This window comes from Eleutherodactylus coqui, chromosome 4, assembly GCF_035609145.1.
Source record: "Eleutherodactylus coqui strain aEleCoq1 chromosome 4, aEleCoq1.hap1, whole genome shotgun sequence".
Taxonomy (NCBI): Eukaryota; Metazoa; Chordata; class Amphibia; order Anura; family Eleutherodactylidae; genus Eleutherodactylus; species Eleutherodactylus coqui.
In genome coordinates, this window is record NC_089840.1 from 28,206,802 (window position 1) to 28,229,464 (window position 22,663).

Below are 22,663 nucleotides of genomic sequence, written 5' to 3' on the forward strand. Positions count from 1 at the left end.
CCACAGCTGTCACCAGAGGACTGCAATGCTATCCCATTGAATTCAGTGGAGCTGGAGCTACAGCCGGCCCCGTTGAAAGCAATGGGTGCAGGCAACCCCCGCAGTAATTTTCGGGGAAGGGCTTGAAATACAAGCCCTTCCCTGAAAATAAGCCCTGGGTGAAATAAAAAATAATAATAATGTATCACCTAGCGGCGCTGTCCGGTGTCCGGCGCAACTTCTCTCTGTGAAGCCGGCACTGTACTAAAGCCTTTTCTTCTGGCAGGGGATTCAGAAATCCAGGCCAGAGGAAAACTGCCTCTGATTGGCTGAGTGCTGTGACCAATCAGAGGCAGCGTTCAGCCATTGAATGACAGCTGAATGCTGCCTTTTGATTGGTCACAGCACTCAGCTGTGAGATTCTCAACCATCCAATGTTGAAAACCCATCGCAAGTTTGCGCCTTGCGATTTTTGTGCGATACGTTTTTAACATTAGAAAGTCCCGTTAACATTTGCGTTTAAAAACCGCCGTGCGCGCCGGAGCCCTCGGGGTTTAGTCAGTCGAATTTCCCGCCTCTAAAGGCATGTCAAAATGTGCGTTTTTTCACCTGGTTTTTGGCGCAGATTCGTACATTTATTTAGCCCCGATAATGCGGAAAATCCGTGTGCAGGTTTCTAACATGGAAAGAAGTGCTTCCACATCAAGGAGCGACACGAGGAAACTCGACTTTAATGGAGGAAACTTGTGCCCATCGCCAGGGCTAAATCCGTGTACGAACCCGCGCCAAAAACCACATCGACGCAACAATATCTCCCTTGCAGAGCTGTGATCCCTCCGCCGGTGCTGTGTGTCGCATCGCAGTACTTGTTCTCTCACGCATGAAAACGCCCGATTGTTGCTAAAAAAAAAAAAAATCACCTCGCACAAATGTCGCACGTCCAGGCGAGCACAATGCAATATTTATGTAGCTCCAAGAGGGAAGAAAAGGGCGACGTCGCCCCAAAATAGGTCACTTTGCATTTTTTTTTTCGCATCCCTTCTTATAGTGTTGCGAGAGAAAAATCGTACATGTAAGCGCCTTCATTAAAACAATGGCCTCCTCTCCCGCACGATTTCTGGACGTCTCGCAAAACACAGAAGTCGTGCGGTAAAATCATCCCTGTAGATGCACCTCTCGCTGTTTTCAGAGGCGGAGTTCACAGTGAAGTCCTCAAACTTGCGATTCCGGAGGCGAACGCAATACGTTTTTGCTTTTAAAAAAACGCATCGCATCTACGTTGCTGAAAAGCGCGCAAACGCTTCCAATACTTTCCATGTTAAATATCAAATTGCAGTCGATGAAAATGGCGCAACGGGCGTGCGTGATGTGATTTTTTTTAACAATCCAATAAAAAATAATAGGCGGTTTGTTGCGAAGAATTGCTGAAAAATAAGAGATGCATAGACTCTGCATTATTACAGCTGTGAGAGGAAAATCGATAATGTGCATAAAAACACTGAAATCCATTTGCTATTTTCTCGCTCCAGCTCCGCTCACATCATTGCAGGAATTTCCCTCCGCGATGTCACAGCGGCTCACAGAAATGGTCCTCCGCGCTCCCCGTAGCGTCCAACATTCACCGCCGGTATATTAACTTTTTCGGCACCACTTCTGCCCTATTCAGCAATTCCAACAAGCTGATTGGTTGCTTGCTGAACCCAAACAACCAATCAGATTGCTGGAATTGCTGACTAGGGCAAAAGTGGTGTGGGAAATGATAATCTGCTGCCGCCGCGAAGTGACGTCTGATTATACGTACGTGACGTAGCCGGAAGTAGACTCTCAGGTTAGTTTCGTTTTTATCTGCCACTACCTCGACCGGAAGTTAAGGTCCGTTCATTAATACTTACCGGGTGATAGTGAACCGCGGCTATGGCGGGGCTGAGCGCCCGGGAGAAGGAGGGCTGTAGGCGGCTGCTGGCACAGCTGGACACGGAGGACCTCTTCTCTGTCGCCGAGACTGTTACCAACCGCCTGATCCACGTGTTTAGTAAGGAAGGTGAGCGGCTCCCAGCATGCATCAGCGTTGTATATGGCATATGTGGCCCTCGGAGGAGGATTTATTTTCTGGCCAGCCCCTCATATGCCGCGTCTCTATATCCACAGCGTGATAAAAGCGTTATGCACTTGGATATATCGCGGTAGGGACGCATCGCATTTGAAACACCAGATTCTGTGATGGCGGGAATTGGAAGGCACGAACTTAGAATTTTTTTTTCTCTTCATACGTTCGGATCCAATTTGCGTATTCTACGAGAAAAATGTCAGCCTGCTCCACTGTTCCTCAGCCTCCATTGCCGGCAGTGGGGGCGGCCGACCCGGATCCCATCCGCCATTAGCGTTGTGTACGGCCGCGGGTACCCGTGTTATCGCTTAGCGATGTCGCGGGAAATACAAACAGAGCGATAAAACACAACTGTACCGCGCATGACCAACGGCGAGCCGACGCAGGGTCACGGGACGGAATCTGCCCCACCGGCCCGGCCTCAGTCCGCTGTTACACGGCCGTATCATCGCCGCACACAATACCAGCAGCCCATTGATTTCTTTTGGCCCTCTCCCACCAGCGGGGTTTTATCCTCGTGCGCAAGACTCACACGAACTCGGCCTTCCATGCGTGAATACGCCGTGCGAACGAGTCCAACAACCGCAGAGTAGGTCCCAAAGCCACGGACGGATTATCACTGCAGAATTCGTGGTCAGACGCTCCGCAGCGATGTCCGTCCATTGACCTGCCATGTTAAAGGGTTCTCCCCGCCCACGAGCGGAAGTCAGTTACGATTTTCCACTCGCAGGGGAGAATCGCAGCATGTTCAGCGGAAAATCGCATGGACGACTTCCATTGCAGTTAATGCAAGTCGTCCGTCATGCCCTGCATCGTACATGTGCGCTGGCCGAGACTCCCGCCACAGATCCGACAGGTGAGGGTGAGGTCTCTGGGGAGCGCCGAGTCTGATTCCGCTTTGAGATTTCGCAGTCTGAATCCGTCCCAGCCGTGGTCAGGAGGCCTAACTGGCTAAATCCCGCAGCCGCTAACGAGCGCTCTGTGAGCTGCACCTGCTGTGCAATAAAGCGCTGCAGCCCAGAGTCTCGGACTACGGTCACCTGGAAGACAATGGCTGCACGCGGAAAAAAAAACATAGTGCGCGACAAAGACATCTGTGTTATTAAGCAGTTGTAGAAAAAAAAAATCTAAATCTCACATATATAATTTTTTATATTTTTTGTTTTTGTAGTATAACATGGCTTATTTCGGTCGATATTCGCAGAGCAAAATCTCCCATGAAAGTCTATGGGAGCATTAAGACACGTTGCAGAAGACAACAAATGTGAACAACAAATGGGAACAAACAAATGTAGTAACATCAATTGGGCCACATTGTATTTTTTTTTTCCTCATGCATGAATAATTGGCTAATAAGGGAGATGGAACAATACCTCTGCAGCGCCACCTATTGGAAGGCAGCATTCCTGCAAGTCGGTGTTAGACTCTTTATACAAGCCTTGTAACAGAGGTATTGTTCCATCTTGCTTATTTGCATATTACCCACAGGAGCATGCATGGCCTTGTAAGTAGAGAGCATATTTGGGATTTCAGCCGCACTTCAGTAGCGGTGAGCGATTCCAGCGACCTGATTGGTTGTTGGGTACACACCCCCCTTTGGAGATCTGCACGAGTGGCCGGCCCGTTAAATAAGCAGCAGCAGGGCCGTATGAGGGTCGGCAACTAGCCCTAACCCTAAACCCTAACCCCCCGCTGGTCTCATGAAGTAGCACTCTTGCACATCTCCAAAGGGGGGGGTGTGTACCCAACAACCAATGAGGTCGCTGGAATCACTCACCGCTACTGAAGTGCGGCTGAAATACAATATATGCAAGTAGAGATGAGCGAGCATACTCGCTAAGGGCAATTGCTCGAGCTAACATTGCCCTTAGCAAATACCTGCCCGCTCGAGACAAAAGATTCGGGTGCCGGCGCGGGGGAGCGGTGAGTTGCGGCAGTGAGCAGGAGAGTGGAGGGGAGAGAGGGAGAGAGAGATCTCCTCTCCATTCCTCCCCGCTCTCCCCCACGCTCCCTGCCCGTCGCCAGCAGCCGAACCTTTTCTCTCGAGCGGGCAGGTACTCGCTAAGGGCAATGTTAGCTCGAGCCATTGCCCTTAGCGAGTATGCTTGCTCATCACTACTTGTAAGTCTTCTCACTCGCCTTTTAGGTGCTCTTCTCAAGGAGAAATGATACCCTTCCTGAATAAACCGAAGGCACACGGTGGTAATGAAAAAAATACCCACCTACCTGGGGAAATTGGTCCAGTTTTCACTATAATTGCAGCCGCCCGTGTGAATGAGCCCTTATTTTTTTTATTTATTTATTTTTTTTGCAGGCAGGCTCATGCGTAAAATAATAAGCGGCGCAATCCTTCCCTGTCGTCCCTCTACCTGTGGGGCCGTGGTGGTTGGGTATTGCTCCACTTATTTTTGTACACCTGTGGCAGCTTGGAGGAAGAACATAAGTACCGCCGGACAACCCTGTAAAGCGCACCGGAGTTATCAACAAGTTTTCTGACATGCACCAGGTTTTTCTTGCGCTCCTCTGCTGCTGTTCGCACCCTCTTTCATGTCTGTAAGTTCTGATTTTTCATGTGGTCTTCCCCATTTTACTCTTGTTCTGCTGTCTGCAATCCACTGTCAGGGATGGGATGTGTAGCAGGCTAAGCATTCTGCCAGTAGTTCCCTGTCCTGACTTCCTTGCCCTTACTTCCCATGCTGCATTGTTCTGCCTATGGTCCTATCAGCAGGGAGGCAATATCTGAATGGCAGCCCATCTGCTGTCCCAGGACAGTTCAAGCATTCAGAGACATTCTGGCCAAATGGTTAGTAAACCCACTATTATGTATATATGTGGGGGTAGAATGTCCACACGCACATGCTGTAACAAACGGAGAGGCAGAGATGATATCCCAGTGTCTGCAGATCTGTCAGCTTGCAGCCCGTGGGTGCAGGGGAGCCACCTGTGAAGATAGCCCCTCCCCCTGTTGCTATGGAAAGATTTCTGGTCTTTGTTATTTTAGAAAGCTGCGTAGCTAACGACAGACTGGATTGCAGAGAAGCTGGAAGGGAGACCCCTAGTGGCAGACACTTGAAACGGGATTTACCATGATGAAGCAAAAAAAATACTTAATACATGTATATTACCGATATGATGTATGTGTGTATATATATGTATATTTCATTTCACGCCGTTCCTTGCCAATAGACTTTTTTTTCTTAGTTCCTGCAAACCCTTTTAGTTTGGCTCTTGCACAAGTGTGTGAAATCTGTGCATTTACTTTCTGCTTCCATCTTCTTTCTAGAAGCCTTTGATGCAATTATAATTTATAGCAAAAGTGCAGAGGAGCTCCTGAAGAGAAGAAAGGTTCACCGCGGCGCCATTTTTAAGTATCTTGCTGCAGAGAATGTGACCGTTCTGCCGTCGAGTGAGAAAAATCAGCTCATCCAATGTGCGCTGGATTACTGGAGAGGTTCGTGCGCTCAGGATTCAGCGTCTCCGCGGCCGACGGTGAGCAGCAAGGATGAACAGAAGGTGAGTTCAGAGGCTGAATGTATAATAAGGCTTTAGATTCCGCCACACTATGGAGATAAGCCGTAAGAGGGGAGGGTCGGACAGGAGCACAAAATGAAGATTTCGGAGGAGGGCTGTGCTGCCATTTTGCAATTAAACTTATAACTGTGAGTTCACATATTGCAGACTTGGTGCAGAATGTTGGATGTGAAATGCACACCGAAGTTCCATAACAAAAGTACAGTCCTATATATGTGAATGGCTTTTAACCAACCCATTCACTCACAGTGGAGGAAACCGGCAGATGGATTTAGAAATCTATGTCTTGCTCAATCTGTCGGGGAAAAGTGGTGGATTTGATTAATTCAGGTAAAATCTGTAGTGAAAATGCGCAATACAAGTCATGTGTAAATTTCATTGCAGATTGTCTTGCTAAAAATGCCCAGAATGTGTGCAAATACCCTTAAACGGGTTGTCCAACTTCTAGCTGTTTTGCTGCAGAAAGCAGACAGCACTGTGCATTGCGCAGTGGCCTGGGTTAGTACTGCAGGCTGAGTCCTATTGAATGTACAGTCCTTCTTGTAAAAGAATTCCATACGCTAAGACACTGCCTTAGAGGAATGGCTGATCGTCAGGCGTCCTGCGCTGCAGACGCGGCTGACCGTCAGGCGTCCTGCGCTGCAGACGCGGCTGACCGTCAGGCGTCCTGCGCTGCAGACGCGGCTGACCGTCAGGCGTCCTGCGCTGCAGACGCGGCTGACCGTCAGGCGTCCTGCGCTGCAGACGCGGCTGACCGTCAGGCGTCCTGCGCTGCAGACGCGGCTGACCGTCAGGCGTCCTGCGCTGCAGACGCGGCTGACCGTCAGGCGCTCACCCCCCCCCCCCCCCCTCCCCGCCCCCATCTACAAGACATTGATGGCCTATCGGTCTAATATCTAAGAATACCCCATGAATGTATGCCCTTTACTGTTACAATTTTCTAGAGTAAGTCACGTAATTACCATTAGGCAGTAAAGCCGCAGTTCTCTCCGAAATATAAGGTTTTATCTTTTTTTTTTTTTCTTTTAAAGGTCAAAAAAGGAGCCTCTGCGCTGGAGCCGCTGGACTGTCAGCTCCTCGGTGAGCAGTTCTGCAGTTGGTTTTACTCTCTACTAAATTCTCAGAATCCATCATTTGGACAAGAAAAGGGCGACTGGGGCCCTCAGCACTTCTGGGAGAACGCGGCCCTGAAGCTGGCGTACAGAGCGTCGGAGGAGGCGGTGGAGGAACACAGCGGGGCTCAGATGACCAGTCTACGTCTTCTTGCACTTACCCGAGATGAGAGGCTCCTATTTAACCCCAACGTTGATGGCGGAGGATTAAAGTGTGTGCCGTCTCCTCCCGGGCCGGTGGTGGTGGCGGTCGCCGGGACCATCCACAGGGATAACGTCTGGCTGGGAGTATTTGAACAGATTTTTGGATTAGTCCGATGCCCGGTGGGTAAAAACTGGAAAATTAAGAACGTGAACCTCAAAATCCTTGCGCAGAACATGCTAACACACGAGGAGTCGCAGCGACTGCCAGCTGTCACCTTACAGAGCAAAGAACTGGAGCTGTACTACAGCTGAAGCCCGGAGCGCTCGACTAGTACTGCGGATATGAGGCACATATCGGTGCGGATGACTTGTGTGCAATAGAGTTGTTTTCCTCCTTTTACCCTGACTCCACTTTATTCAGTGTTGGTTCATGCCTGTTTGTCTGTCTGTCTGCCTGCCTGCCTGTCTGTCTGTCTATCTGGACAAAAGTTTGACTTTTCAGTGTTATTTTTATTTCTTGTTTAATTCCGGCTGTAACTTTGTGTTCTGTACCTTTTAAAGAGATTCTGTTAGCAGATGTGACCCACAAAACTGCTGACAAGACAATTTCTGTGATGTGGAGAGCAATTTAAACATAAAGCGGTGCTTGAAAGTTTGTGAACTCTTCGAAACTTTGCATCTTTTTGCTTATTTGTCCTAAAACTATATCTGATTTTCACATAAATCCCAAAAATAGATAAAGAACCAAAGCAAAGAAATGAGTAAAACCTATTAGGCTTGGTAATTTATTCGATCCAAAATTACATGTCTGAGTGGCAAAAGTATGTGAAGGGGGGGGGGGGGAGGAGTGTATACTGGGCGAAGGGAATGTCAGACTCGCAGGAGCATACGCAATGAAGAGCGGAAGTGCCGAGGATGCTGCAATGGTGCAGGCAAGCACTGGGAACATTGATAGGGCTAAGTCGTGAACGGAACTTGGGTGGGGGGTGGATTAAAAGGGGTTTGTGGATAGGGACCGGGGCAAATATGATAAAGGGGCAGTACCATGTATGAAGCCATTTAAATCAATAAATGTGTGTTGAAATGAGGGATGTATGTAGGGGTAAAAATCTAGGAAAGTAGTGTGAACCTGTATGCATGACACTGAAATAGTAATAAGGGGTGTTGGACATGTGTAAATGTACAGAAATAACGGGGGGGGGGGGGGGGGGGAGGGAGGTAGGAATGAACTACGTATTGGGAATGTATACAACTAGGAGTGTATGGTAGCACGGGGTGTAGTATGTGCAAAAAAAGGATATGGAAAATAACCAGGATGGACAGGAAAGGGATAAAGGGGAATTCTGTACAAGAACCTTGTTGGGGTTAGGGGCTCTGCGACGGTGCCTTATAGGGGTATGGGATGGTGGGACAAAATCTGAATGAATTTATATTTTATATAATATATATATATAATATGATTATCTAAGGAAAAAACGGGCAATATACAATGAAGGGGGAAAAATAACTATATACATATGTTAGGGAGGAAATGGGAACTGTGGGTGCGGGGATTGTTAGAGATAAATATATTCAAGGCTTTCGTTAAGGCCTATTGGGACAAGAGTGTTGAGCTTGAAGATCCGAAATATCTTTCTTTAGCTCCTCCAATCTACTGCTATCGGATGGGATTTGGTCAAAAATGGTTACGGAGAACGCGGCCCAATCTTTGTTATGGGTAATAGTGGTGGGTCTGGAAATGCTCAGGTTTAAAAAAAAAACCAGTTTGTGGCGTTGGATGGGTGTTTGTTGATCTGCCATCTGGGCGCTACATCCGATTTGTTGTGAGCGTCTGGAGCATTCCAGGCGATAACAGAACTGGAGGAACAACTTAAAAGGGATTTCATCGGCCCGCTCTCTTTAGTCTCTTTAGTCACATGGCTAGTGAAACGTTTCTTCTTGTTTGCACCACATTTGCAGCCTCTTTTTCCTACAACGGTAACAATCTGTTAACTTGGGATGGAGGGTCCGGCAGGGTGATTTTGTTGCAGATTTTAGTTTACTAGGTGCCATCATTGATTTCAACATGTGTGCCCTTCCTAAGGTAATTGGGTAGGATATGATTGGTGTGATAAGGGTCATATAATAGGATGGGCCAATGTTTCTCGAGTACCATCCGTACCGCTCTATGGGGAGGATTATATGTAGTCATCAAATATGTTAATCAGGCCTAGATCTGTGGCCCAGATTGCTATGTGTAGAGAGGTCTGTTTTGGCTTTCCTTGGGCCAGATCTACCACTTTTCGTGGATAGCCTTTCTGTATGAATTGTTCCTCTAGGACCTTACACTGAATATCCTAATCTTCAGTTTTGGTACAGTTGTGATGAATGCACTTGAACTGACCCTATGGAGTGTTCCTCTTCCACTTCATATAGTGGGCACTTTAAAAATGGAGAAAACTATTTGCATGCACCAGTTTGAGGGTGCATTCCCACGAACGTATATCGGCTCAGTTTTCACGCCGAGCCGATATACGTTGTCCTCGTGTGCAGGGGGGAGGATGGAAGAGCCAGGAGCAGGAACTGAGCTCCCGCCCCCTCTCTGCCTCCTCTCCGCCCCTCTGCACTATTTGCAATGGGGAGGGGTGGGGCTAATTCTCTGCACTTAGCCCCACCCCTGTCCCACTTTCATTGCAAATAGTGGAGAGGAGACAGAGAGGGGGCGGGAGCTCAATTTCTGCTCTTGGCTCTTCCATCCTCCCCCCCCCCCCCCTTCCCTGCACACGAGGACAACGTATATCGGCTCGGCGTGAAAACCGAGCCGATATACGTTCGTGGGAATGCAGCCTAAAGTAGGTTTTGGTTATAATTTTTCCAGTCTCCTGTCCTAAAATTGGATTGAAATTTCCATGAAAGACATTTAACTAGAAAAAAAATTAAAATCATTAGTGTTTAAGTACAATTTGAAGTAATTAAACTCCCTGTCTGACCCCTCCCAAATAAAAATGGGATCATCAATATACCGTCTATAAAAGACAATCTTGTCAGAGCGGATGTATGTCTTGTCAAAGCTGCCCACTTTGTGGTTAGCAAAACTAGGTGTGAGTTTAGTACCCATAGCGGTGCCTTTTATCTGCGCACATAGGGTGGAGTTAACGGTGAAATCATTATTTCTGGGGATAACACGGATGCGGTCAATAATACAATTCTTCTGCAGTGGAAAAGGAGTTCTCTGTCAGGATTGAGAATAGGATATTGATTCCTAAATCATGGGGAATGTTGGAATAAGGGGATGTAACGTCGAGGGTGGCCCGGCCATAGAAGGGGCTCTAGCTGATCTGTGAGCAGATTTATAAGTGAGGCGGTATCTTTAATATTGGAGAAGAAGATCAAGGTACAGGAACAAATTGTTATCAGAGAGTTTACTGAGGTCTTTGTGAGCTTTTGGGAGATGATAAAAAAAAGGACGTGGGGAGCCTTAAAGGGGTTGTCCCGCGAAAGCAAGTGGGGTTATGCACTTCTGTATGGCCATATTAATGCAGTTTGTAATATACATCGTGCATTAAATATTGGCCATACAGAAGTTATTCACTTACCCCCTCCGGTGTTGGGGTCCCCGTCTCCATGCCATGCGCAGAAGACCTGTGCGACGCGAGCATGCCAGAGCGGCCCCTTCAGCGCAAGCGCGTCTAATCCAGGGAGAAGAAGGCTTCGGTCGGAGCCATGGAGACGGGGACGCCAACTCCGGAGGGGGTAAGTGTATAACTTCTGTATGGCCAATATTTAATGCACGATGTATATTACAAAGTGCAATAATATGGCCATACAGAAGTGTATAGACCCACTTGATTTCGCGGGACAACCCCTTTAATAATGAGGAATTGGGTTCAATAAATGAATTTCAAGTCTAATATTTTGACTCGTTTGTTTCTCTTTATCCACTTTCCGCACTTGTGTGAAAATCTGAGGTTTAGGTGAAATATAAGCAGAAATATAGAAAATTGTGAAGGGTTCACAAACTTTCAAGCACCTCTGTTGATGGTCATGCAGGTTGGCAGACCTAGAAATTCAGATTTTACTATCCCTGGTGCCGCAGCTGCTATGGCCTCTGGGGTGGTGGCTTGAAGCTCTTGCCACTGAGTGACCGTTGTAGCATCCAATCAGGAGACCGTCGGTATCAATCGGCAGGGAGGCGCTGGAGAGCGTTCGTTCTGGGACACTACACATAAGAGACATCCCCAGCATTCTTGTAGTCACAGCAGCAGAAGGATTAAAACTTGGAATCCATCACCCTAGTATGTCTGAACTGCTCTCCCCGTCACCAATATAGTGAGTTCAGATTTTTTGAGGGGTCAAAACCGCTCCCAGAATTCCTATAGGCTGAGGCTGCAAGGAAACTTTTTTTTTGAAGCATGACTTTCCAGTGTTAACTATCGAGTTGTAGCCCCAAGGGGAATTGCTGTGACCTCCAGATGCCCGTCAGTAGCTCACTGGATTTCCAGGGTTAGAAAAACATGTCTGATTTCTTCCAACCACGGTGCCACCCTTGTCCATAGGTTTTGTGTGGTATTGCAGCTCAGCTCCATTGAAATGAATAGAAGCTGAGCTGCAATACCATAAACAACCCACGGGACCCACAAGGCTGTCACTGTGTTTTGGAAGAAAGCTGACATTTTTTTCCTAACCCTGGACAACCCCTTTAAAACTGGAAGGTTGTGCTATAAAAAGTCTCCATATAGACCCAGTATTAATATATCGGTGAGAGCCCCACAGCTACCTGCCAAAGCTGACTAACTATGTAAGGATGGTTCACATCTGTGGCAGGAATTCTGCTTTCCAGCTCCGTTACGGGGAGCTGAAAAGGGGAAACTGCAGCTGGCCGAACCCCATTGACTATAATGGGGTTTGCCCAATTTCTGGCCCAAGGAAAAAGCTAAGTGCACGCTAGCCGAAACTGCGAGTTGCAGCCGAACAACTTGAGCATAGCTCGCTTCTGATAGCAGATGGACACGCTTCCGTGTGCCGTCCTGCATACACAGACCATGCACATTCAGCAGCATTGCATGCTCCATTTCTCAGCCATGAAACAGACCGGTATAGAACATGCCATGGGGTCGTGGGCTATAATGGGGCTGTATGATGTCCCTGGAATTACACGTACGGCACGTGGCCAAAAAAATCTGCCCGTGTGCACCCAGCCATAGGCTGCCACAACCTCTTGCAATTGCTGTATGAAAACTATTAGGGCTCCGGCACACTTGTGTTTTTCTTGCACGTTTTTTTCACGCGATATCGCTGCGTTTTTTTCACGCGATTGTGAATGGGACTTTCTAATGTCAAAAACGTATCGCACGTTTGTGCTTTGCAATTTTTGTGCGATGTGTTTTTAACGTTAGAAAGTCCCATTGACAATCGCATGAAAAAAATGCAGCGATATCGTGTGAAAAAAACCCCGCAAGGAGCCCTTAGGGTACCTTTCCCTTTACGTTTTTTAAAACTGCGATATCGCTGCGTTTTTTTTACACTATTGTCAATGGGACTTTCTAGTGTTAAAAACGCATCACACAAAAATCGCAAAACACCAACTTGTGATACGTTTTTAACATTAGACAGTCTCATTGACAATAGTGTGAAAAAAACGCAGTGATATAGCAGCGTTAAAAAAACGCAAAGGGAAAGGCCCCCCTTAGTGAACATTTTTTTACCCTCCCCTGGACATTCTTCGGCGTTATGTCCACAGGGAAATTGGGGCCCGCGCGGATTCTCCATGCAGAATCCCGCAGCGGGTCCCTCCTTTCCTGCAGACATGAGGTTAAAAAATAGATGCTACTCACCTGTCCAGACGCTGCGGGTTCCCGTCTGTCGCGGCCGGATCTTCTTTTTCTCTGCCCGGTGGATGTTCTCAGCACGCCGGCAGCATATAGCACGCATGGGCCTTCCACACGTTTTTTAAAACTACCGCGGTCCCACGGCACAGCACAGATACAGCTGCAGGTGTGCCGCGGGACTGGATGGCTTCCATAGTCTTCAATAGAAGTGGCGGTAGCCGTTCGGGTGGGAAACCCGCAGAAAATGGAGGATGCTGCGGGGGATTTCCTGCGCGGCAGAGAAAAATGACATCCGCAGGTATTTAGTTACCTGTGGGTGTCCAATGATTCCCTATGGGCGCGGATCATCTGTGCGAGACACCCGCGTGGACTTGTTAAATCCATTCTGCCAGTGGACATCGGGCCTTAAAGCCCAAGAAATCTATTAATTCCTAACAGTAATCAGCAATTTGTCCATAGACCCCAGCAAACTCCTTCATGACCGCTGATGGTAAATTAACGTCGCTGCTTGCGTTCTGTGCAGCAAAGACGTAAGTTTGGCCCAGGCATTCTGCCGGCAGTCACCGCTCCACCACGATGGGTAAAGCCCCTGAACAGACTTGCTAAGAGGGAGTTCTGGTATCGTCATTGGGACTTGAGTGGTTCAAGTCCCTAAGGTGGTAACCCTGTGCCGGCAGGGAAAGTTTGTATACTATAAGTTTCCAGCATGTCCTCGCTGTATTGGGAAGCATACAGTGTCAGTGTGACATCGGAGAAAAGAACACTATACGTTAACCCCTTCTTTTATAATCACTTATACCATTTGGTATCGGGGTTCATTATTAATTTATCTAGAAATCTAATTGTATGTTCACACGCAGTGGATTTTGGTGCAGATCCGCATCACAATCTGCGGCGTACTTTGCTTGGTGGATTTTGAAACTGATTTGTAGCTGATTTCACCCTTTAACATGTAGGGGCGAAGACTGTTCCCGATAAACCTCAAAATCCGCACCAGTGGTATAAGGTAGAATGTGAAACTGAAATCCGCACCCATTAGGGTGTGTGAGCGGACCCTTAGATTAATTTATTGCATAGATTGGTTGTTTCACCAACGCCATGGATGTACATTGAAAATGAGAAATCAAATATACATGAAAATTTTAATTTTCACTTATGTTGTTTTTAAAAATTTATGTAAAAATTAGTCATTCTAAATTGCTCAGAAACGTGGGAAATATTCAAATGTGCTTCCAAAATAAAGTAAAGAAGTGGAAAGGAAATCTACATCTTATAAAAAAGTTAGTACCACATGTACACACATATTTGTCACGGGGACGTTGAAAAAACAAAAGTTTCTAATAAAAAAAAGTTTCTAAATTTTGGCGTTTTTAATAAACACATGCAAATCAGTCCACGTTTGGCCACCTAAAAAAAATAAAGTACAATATGTGACGAAAACTCAATGTCAGGAATAGGATGTGGAAAACCGTTTTCTGTGTTTGAGGTCGGGTTCACACGGCTGAGAAGCTCATGTGAGATCTGCGCATTGCGAGACTCAAATCTCGTGCGAACATGAATGCAGTTCAGTTGAATGGAGTCGTATATATCAGTGATGCGGGAAAAAATTGCTGCGTGTCCCAACTTTTTGTGTTCCTTGGAAGGCATCACTCATTGTATTCAATGGGACAGTAAAACACATCATACGGCGTGCGGTACGAGGATTCCCATTGAAAACAATGGGAAACACTTGCCGACCGTCTTAACGCTCCTGAAAGCCGCGCCGGAGGATCGCTACTGTACAGAAGTGATGGGAGGTGCCTTTACCAGAAAAACGCCTCTCAACGTCGTGAAAACGCATGTTGGCAAGTACGATATTGGGTAGAGTTTATCAGTCTGATATTGCGCTCACTAATGTGTAAGTAGCCTCAAGCGACACATACCAGATTTCCAAAATTTGGCATGGTCTTTAAAGTGATCCTCCAGGCCTGAAGAAACTAAGACAGCCGCACATCTTCTCTGACGACCCGATGCACACTGTGTATTAGTATACATCATTAATCTAAAGGCCCTTTTACATGCAAAGATAGTCTTTCAAACCATTGAAAGTTTTAGCGATCTTTTTGCATAAAAGTCTTGTCCATGCACTAATGTCTGTTAACACTTTATCATCTTCTTTTGCATGTAAATGGGCCTCCGGAAGCTGTTTGCAAAGCCCAGCATGTGATTAGTCACACGCACAGCTGCAATGTTCTCCTCGGGGCTGCTGACAGAATATAATGTAATCTGCCGACTCCTGTGGAGAACACAGCATGTGTCCTATTGAGAGTCACTTTATCTCTCTGCAGCTGAGTGATGGATTATTAAGTTCACCTTAAAATCAACGTTCAAACGAAAAGTGCACGATGCCCGTGTTTACATACAACGATTATCGCTCATTTTCGGTTGTTTCAACGAATTTTGAGCAATAATTGTTATGTGTAAATGGGCCTTAAAACACTACACCTACTTTTGATTAATCAAAATTAATAGTATAAATTTGTGGACATTTTTTAATACCCTCAAGAATGGAATGAACCTCGGAGCGGGGTTCTTGCGTCAGTGCAGAACATGAATGGCCTGAAGGAGGTCAAGAGGGATGTCCTCTTCCCAATCATTTTTTTTTTTTTAAACTTAAAAATTCATACATCGATTTGAAGGAATGCTGCCATCCAATAGGTGGCGCTGCAGAGGTATTGTTCCATTTCCTTTATGTGCAGGTCTGAAGGAGGGATAACACACATCATGAAACTCACATTCCTTAGTTCACTAAGTATTTACCGTATTTTCCAACTGTCGACTTACATGCCGAGAATACGCTGTAGAAAAAAATCTATACTCGCCTCTCGCGGCGCTGCTGCAGGCTGTTGCTCCCTCCTCCACGCCGACAGAGCATTGCTTTCTGGTTGCGGGGCTTGAATGCCCCGCCTCCAGAAAGATAATGCTCCGATTGGCTAACTCAGCGCGGCGTCAGCCAATGAAAGCCAGCTCTGCATTAACCAATCACATATATTCAATGATGTCCACTCTTGAAAGTGGATGGAGCTATTATGTGCTCGCCGATCAGCACTCCATTTAGTCTTCTCACTACGGGGGATGCAGCTATACAGTTGACATGGGACCACCTTTCTTGAGATCGGCAGGGATCTCAGCAGTAAGACCCTCACTGATCAGCAAGTTATCCCCTATCCTATCAATAGAGGATAACTATAAATTCCCGTACAACCCCTTTAAGCTACATTGTGAACACCATACAAATTGCAGATTTTTATTGTTCATCCCGCCTCCCACAATGGGACATAAAAAAATGTCAAAAAAAGTTGTACGTACCCCAAAATGGTGCCAAAGAAAATGTCAACTCATCCGACAAAAAGCAAGGTCTCCATCAAAATACTGTAGGTCCTTAAGGGGTTAAACTACATAAAGCTGAGACTGAAAGTGAAACTTAGTAACTGTTTACTGTGCGCAACAGCGATGAACAATAGAGTGGATACTGGAGAAGAACGACGCGGTCCGCCTGCAGATCGTAAGATACCATTAGATCACAATATCCCTCCTGATATACAAGGTGCTCCCATCAACTAAATACAGGGATCATCTGCTGCCCGTAGACCTACGAGGTTCTCAGCAGTGACTCCTGCTGGGGGTACCAGATATTACAAGCAGCTGTAGTTTTGTTTCCCTGTTTCTACATTTAAAGGTCCGGTTTTGTTGCTTTCACCATAATCTCTGTAACATCGGAGTCATGCCGCTGAGCGCACAGGAGAAGGCGTCCAGCCGGAGACTTCTAGACCAACTGGACAGCGCAGCCTTATTCTCCCTGGCTGGCACCGTCACTAAGAAGAAATCTACAGCATGTACAAGGACAGGTGAGATGCACACTCATATGTTATACAGGATGTAGTCAAGAAGACTGATCCAGCGCTACATCTCATACCGGTGTCCTATATAGAAATAACAATAGCATACTTGAACAGGAAGGTGTGGATGTGATACACAATGGTATGGCGCATGGGGGGCCCGGAACATGAATTTCAATTTTATGTTGTGGCCCCTGTAAGAGAGGGGATCAACTGGGATCAAGGACCCTTTCCATCAGATAGTCCTTACGTTACCTTTTGCTTCCCTGGGTATCTAGAGCTCTTGTTGGACTTATCCTACGTCCAGAGAGTGTCCTTGCCTGAGTATATGTTCTTCCCAGCACTATTTTGTCTATAGGGGTGCTGAAGGACACATATCCCACTGATACGAAGTAGTGGTTGTCTCTTCACTATCTCTGAGATATCTATTTGGTATCGATATTTATGTTTTGGTGTTTGTACCCTACATTTAAGAGTAATTAATAAAAAGAACTTTAGTCGGTCTGTGAAGGGTATTTGCAAAGTTGAAGAGTAGCAGGTGAGAAGCAGAAGGTCCCGTGGGACCGCTGCTTGGACTAAAGTAAGAAAAGGTAAGTTCTGGTAGTACAGCCCATGTGGAAGTGTACTCAAAGGAGGCTCAACGCAGATCGGTATCTGAATCTCCTGGAGATGACGGTACACTTTTGCATAGGACACCAGTACTGACATATAGTGCTGGATCGGTCTTTTTGACTAAACCCTGTGCACAGCCTCAGCAAACTTTAAATTGAGGTTTTTTAATGGCTTTGGCAGGTTACTCTTTAAGGATCGATGAATCTGTAGAGTAATAGCTAAATTAGATCATTGAGAAGCTACAATATGTCCCTCTATCTCTTGAAAGGATCATTCTTTTTGTGATCACCAATACGTTATATGCCAGTCACTTGTCTTATGACTATTACACTGAATGGTCACTTTAATAAGGACCCCATCTAGTAGCGTGTTGGACATCTTTTGGCTTTTAGAACCACAGTAATTTGTCATGGCGTAGATTCAATTAGGCTAACTTCACATGGGCAAGCGTGATATGAGGCCGTGAATCCTGTATCCATATCCCGCTCCCCACCATGAGAAATCCCCAAATATGCGAGGAGTTTTCATGTGAAAACGGCCTTGCATCACTTTGGGGATGCAGGGATCCTCCGGCCCAGCTGTCACAGCTGCGGCATAGGATTGGGGAGTTTCCTCCATTGCTTTCAATGAAAACAATGGAGCTGCATCACATTTCCAGTTTGAGAAAACATCACTCATGTGTATGACCCCATTCAAAAGAATGGGGTTCATATTTGTGTGCCTCAAATCCGGCCTAAGGTGACAAAATCTTTCTTCAGATATACTGGCCCCTGCACACAGGAAGCTTCTTGTAGTTGCTGTAGATTAGATGGAGGTGCTGACATGTTCTGATCAGCCTGGTATGAAGGGGTCATCGAATCATGCTGCTTGTGGTAAATTCTGACCTCCCATCAGCACGGGGCAACAAAGATCTAGATCCAGGTGACCAGGAGATGTTTTTCCGCTGCCCAGTGATACAATTTTTGTGCTCTTTAGCCCCCTGGAGTCTTTCCTTTCTGTCTCTCTTTGGCTGGTTTTGACACACAAATCTTAAACAAATATGAACCTCATTCTCTTAAACAGGTTCATACACATGAGCGATGCAGGAAACAAATCGCAACATGTCCTATCTTTGGCTGCGCCCTTGCATCACATCGCCCATGCCAGCAAAGCATCACACCGCGTGTGAGGTGCACACAAGTGCGATGTGAGGTTTATCCATTAAAAATAATGGGAAATACTCAGCGATCCTCCATGACGGCTTTTAGGATTGCTACTAGAGATGAGCGAGCATACTCGTCCGAGGTTGATGCTCGTTCGAGTATTAGGGTGCTCGAGATGCTCGTTACTCGAGACGAGCACCATGCGGTACTCGTCTCGATTAAACGAGCACTGACCATTGAATTCAATGGAGCCGGCAATACAGCCGGCTCCATAGAAAGCAATGGGCTGCCGGCGATCGCGGGATGAATTGTCGGGAAGGGCTTAAATATATAAGGCCTTCCCTGCAATTCATCCAGAAATGTGTAAAAATAAAAAAATATATATACTCACCTGGTCCCGTCAGATGGAGTTCAGCGCGGCCGGCTGCAGTCCTCCTGAACTGCTCTGAACAGCTGTGAGTAGTATTCAGCAGCCGGGGATTTAAAATCCCCGCCTGCTGAATGAGCTGCCTCGGATTGGTCACAGCCTGACCAATCAGAGGCAGATCTCACTCACACTCATTCATGAATTCATGAATGGGTGAGTGAGTGCTGCCTCTGATTGGCTCAGGGGCAGCTCTCATGAATGGGTGTGAGTGAGATCTGCCTCTGATTGGTCAGGCTGTGACCAATCAGAGGCAGCTCATTCAGCAGGCGGGGATTTTTAATCCCCGGCTGCTGAATACTACTCACAGCTGTTCAGAGCAGTTCAGGAGGACTGCAGCCGGCCGCGCTGAACTCCGTCTGCTGGGACCAGATGAGTATATATATATTTTTTTTATTTTTACACATTTCTGGATGAATTGCAGGGAAGAGCTTATATATTTAAGCCCTTCCCGACAATTCATCCTGCGATCGCCGGCAGCCCATTGCTTTCAATAAAGCCGGCTGTATTGCCGGCTCCATTGAATTCAATGAGCTAACTTCGTTCTGCCGGGACAAGGTGAGTATCTTTTTTTTTTTTTTTACACATTTCTGGATGAATTGCAGGGAAGGGCTTATATATTTAAGCCCTTCCCAACAATTCACCCCGCGATCGCCGGCAGACCATTGCTTTCAATGGAGCCGGCTGTATTGCCAGCTCCATTGAATTCAATGGGCTAACATCGTTCTTCTCTGCAACAGCTGTTACAGCTGTGGCAGAGGAGAACGATCATTACGCTGACAGTGCAGGGGGGGGGTCTCACTCTTGCCACTATTGTGGCTTAATAGTGGGACCTGGGAACTTGAGATGCAGCCCAACATGTAGCCCCTCGCCTGCCCTATCCGTTGCTGTGTCGTTCCCATCACTTTCTTGAATTTCCCAGGTTTTCACAAATGAAAACCTTAGCGAGCATCAGCGATATACAAAAATGCTCGAGTCGCCCATTGACTTCAATGGGGTTCGTTACTCGAAACGAACTCTCGAGCATCACTGAAAGTTCGACTCGAGTAACGAGCACTCGAGCATTTTGGTGCTCGCACATCTCTAATTGCTACTATGCCTTTTATGTACTTGAAGAAGGCCAATTGCTCTATGGCCGAAACGCGTCGTACTGTTTAAAATAAACCGTGGAACTTTGCTGCCGGTGCCAGTTTCATTTGATACACATTCCAGGACCTGGGGGCGCCTGATCACAGGCAACTCCGTGAAGTAAGTTACTCATTTTACTTACCTCTCCGTTACAAATACTTCATCTATAGAACCAATTGAGCGCTTAGGACTTTTTTCTGTTTTTCTTTGTTTGTACTTCCCCAAAGAGATGGGAGGTGTTAGGGTGGGCTTATTAGTGAGTAATTATGATTTTTTTTTCAGTCTGCACGCCAGTGCCCTTGGGCACGATTTATAGTAGTGAGATGCTGAATAACACATGGAGCCAGATATTTTGCTTAATTTGTAGTAAACACGGTTATTATTCAATTAGACAGGGAGATGAGGGAATTCTCATCAACACACACAGTGAGTGACAAATGATATACAATTTGCAACAATGAAGATACTTGTGTCTAGCACATTTATATGCTGAGAGCTTATTCTGAATTTCTTGTCTCCATCCCTCCTCATATTTACATCTCTTTATCTCCCTCTCTTCATCTCAGCTCTCTCTCTTATCTCTCCTCTACTCACTGTCACAGCTGACTCTCCTCTGTTTTTTCTGCTTTCTCTCTTTCTTCTTCTGTCTCTCTTTCTCTCCTACTTTTCTCGTTTCTCTCCTTCTCTCTTGCTTCTCTTCCTGCAACCGTTGTCTGACTATTTATCGCCTGTCACCTGACCAGTCTGTCTGCAGCCAATCACAACCTATTTAGTTGCTAGACTACCTTCATCATCCGAGTCTCTAGGCATTTTTTTTTCAATCCTGTGCAGTTGAATAAAAACGTCCTAACTGGTTGCTAGGTTACCTGCATGCCTTGTGCAAAATGGCTAAGATTAAACCCCTAAGGTCGGTTATTATATTACAGGTCCCCACAGCTAAACAGTGCTATGTAGTGCCCCTTTTCAGGCCACTACATCTCCCCCTAGTTTGAGAACAGCCGTTCTCTGCATTTTGTTTCTTTTTCTTCGAGGACGGAGCAGGTGGATGGCTGGAGAAAGTGACAAAATGTCTGGGATACTAAAGTCGACTAGATGCTAGCAAGGGATTTGAAGAGGGGCTAAATCACCTACTTCAAAAGAGCTATGGGGCCCCTACAAATATTCTCCCCACAGTCAACAAATAGTGAATTTCCGAAGTTTCACATAAAACATTATGCTTAACAACATTTGGCATACTTAGACATTTTCGATACGATCCACCTGGTGAGATCAAAAATTGGGGTTATGCAGGCATGCAAATCAAACATTACAATCTTTGTACGTGATTCAGATCTAGCTTCTTCTTTAGAGGCTTTGTCCTTCTAGTTGTAGTTGGAACAACAAAACCTAACTAGGGTTCAGGCAGTCCATCTAAGAACCGCTAGCTAAGGGTATCGTCCCCAGGCACAATTTGGGTTGCACAGTTCATAATATGTCGCTTGTGCCAGCTGTAACAAGTCTTGAGATACAGGATGTGGGAGATAGTCTTATGAAAAACAGGAACTATGAACTGCGGTTAACAAATCTGAATAATTCTTCAGAGTTCTAAAACTTTAACATTGGTATAAACTTTATTGAGTCGTCACAAAACTTGAACAAACAGGTTTCAACTTTTTTTTGTTTTGTTGGTTTGTTTTTTAAGAACACTTGAATAGATTAACTAAATAATAATAAAGGTAGAAGTCTCTTACATGGCTTCTGGTTCTTTAGTATCTTCAAAGCGAATTGGAGGCTTTCCAAAGTTACTCCTTTGTGAGCGTCTGGGGATGTTGGCAGCCTTGCTTTCTGAGCCTTCGCTAAAACTTTATACATCAGGAAACCTACATATTTCTGGTACTGAAGTTTCATTCATATTAGGTGATTCAACAGACACTGCTGGGACGTAATCCAATAGGCTTGGTCCAACCAAGATCATCGCAGGACTTAAGTACCATGTTAGGGGGTTGTTTATGTCAAATTCACCAATGCTTCTTGTACTTTCAGTTCTCTTCACTGGGTTTGGCGAGGTTTCGCCTTTTTCTGATGTATCTACCAAAGTAGGGTCTGGTAGACAAAGTTTTAGCCGGCTTCAGTGAACTTCCATCTTGAGCAATATGATGCAGGTCTTTTTCTGGAAAGGGTAATCCTAATATGGTGTAAGGCACTGCATCCCATCTGTCGTCCAGCTTTCTTGTTTGGTGTTCTTTCTTTAGCCACTCTTTGTTCCTTTTGTTAGTGGTTCAGCCTTTGCTTGCAAGTTAATATATTGCTCTTGTCTTTTATTAACTTGCTCCATGCGAGTGTCTATAATTTCTTGTACTGTTTGCAGATGTCTTTGTAGACCGTGAATCCATTCTGTGGTGGGTAAAGGATTTGGATCTTCCGACACTTGTACTCCAAATGACAGATCATCAGGCAATTTTCCTTGTCAACCAAACATGAGATAATAAGGAGTGTATCCTGTTGAACAATAGATGTTGTTATTGTATGCATACATCAATTTAGGCAGTAAACCTGGCCAATCACTTCTGTTGGAGGTTGGTATGGTACATAATAGATTTAGTATAGTCTGGTTCATTTTCTCATAGTCTCCATTTTCCTGCGGATGATATGCTGCCGTTCGGATCTTGGTGCATTGATATAGTTTGCACAATTCTTGAAACAGTTGAGACTCAAATGCTGTTCCTTGATCGGTGAGGACCTTTTCTGGTGTTCCATAAGAAAATAAGAAGTAATTCCAAAGTGTTTTGGCAGTTAACTCTCTTACAGGAATTGCTACTG

At 45.9% G+C, this 22,663-nt stretch overlaps 2 protein-coding genes across 2 annotated transcripts in view; both read left to right on the forward strand.

Annotated features, from left to right (window-relative positions):
* The first annotated feature begins 1,809 nt into the window (after positions 1 to 1,809).
* Positions 1,810 to 7,273, forward strand: LOC136625150 (uncharacterized protein C3orf38-like). The gene is made up of 3 exons (XM_066599149.1): positions 1,810 to 2,020; positions 5,370 to 5,599; positions 6,649 to 7,273. Exons 1-3 carry the CDS (start codon positions 1,894 to 1,896, stop codon positions 7,183 to 7,185), a joined length of 894 nt encoding a protein of 297 aa, XP_066455246.1. The 5' UTR covers positions 1,810 to 1,893; the 3' UTR covers positions 7,186 to 7,273.
* An 8,924-nt stretch (positions 7,274 to 16,197) lies between these two features.
* LOC136624570 (uncharacterized) overlaps positions 16,198 to 22,663 on the forward strand; it is a 29,406-nt gene continuing 22,940 nt past the window's right edge. The window contains exon 1 of the mRNA XM_066598531.1: positions 16,198 to 16,567. Within this exon, the coding sequence (XP_066454628.1) occupies positions 16,444 to 16,567 (124 nt within the window). The 5' untranslated portion in view covers positions 16,198 to 16,443. The remainder of the gene's footprint in view (positions 16,568 to 22,663) is intronic.

What these genes read in the sequence shown, in the direction of transcription:
- LOC136625150 (XM_066599149.1), top strand. Translation starts at nt 1,894, where the DNA reads ATGGCGGGGCTGAGCGCCCGGGAGAAGGAGGGCTGTAGGCGGCTGCTG. An exon ending in CCACGTGTTTAGTAAGGAAG is followed by an intron (nt 2,021 to 5,369) that starts GTGAGCGGCTCC and finishes TCTTCTTTCTAG; the next exon opens with AAGCCTTTGATGCAATTATA. An exon ending in GCAGCAAGGATGAACAGAAG is followed by an intron (nt 5,600 to 6,648) that starts GTGAGTTCAGAG and finishes TTTCTTTTAAAG; the next exon opens with GTCAAAAAAGGAGCCTCTGC.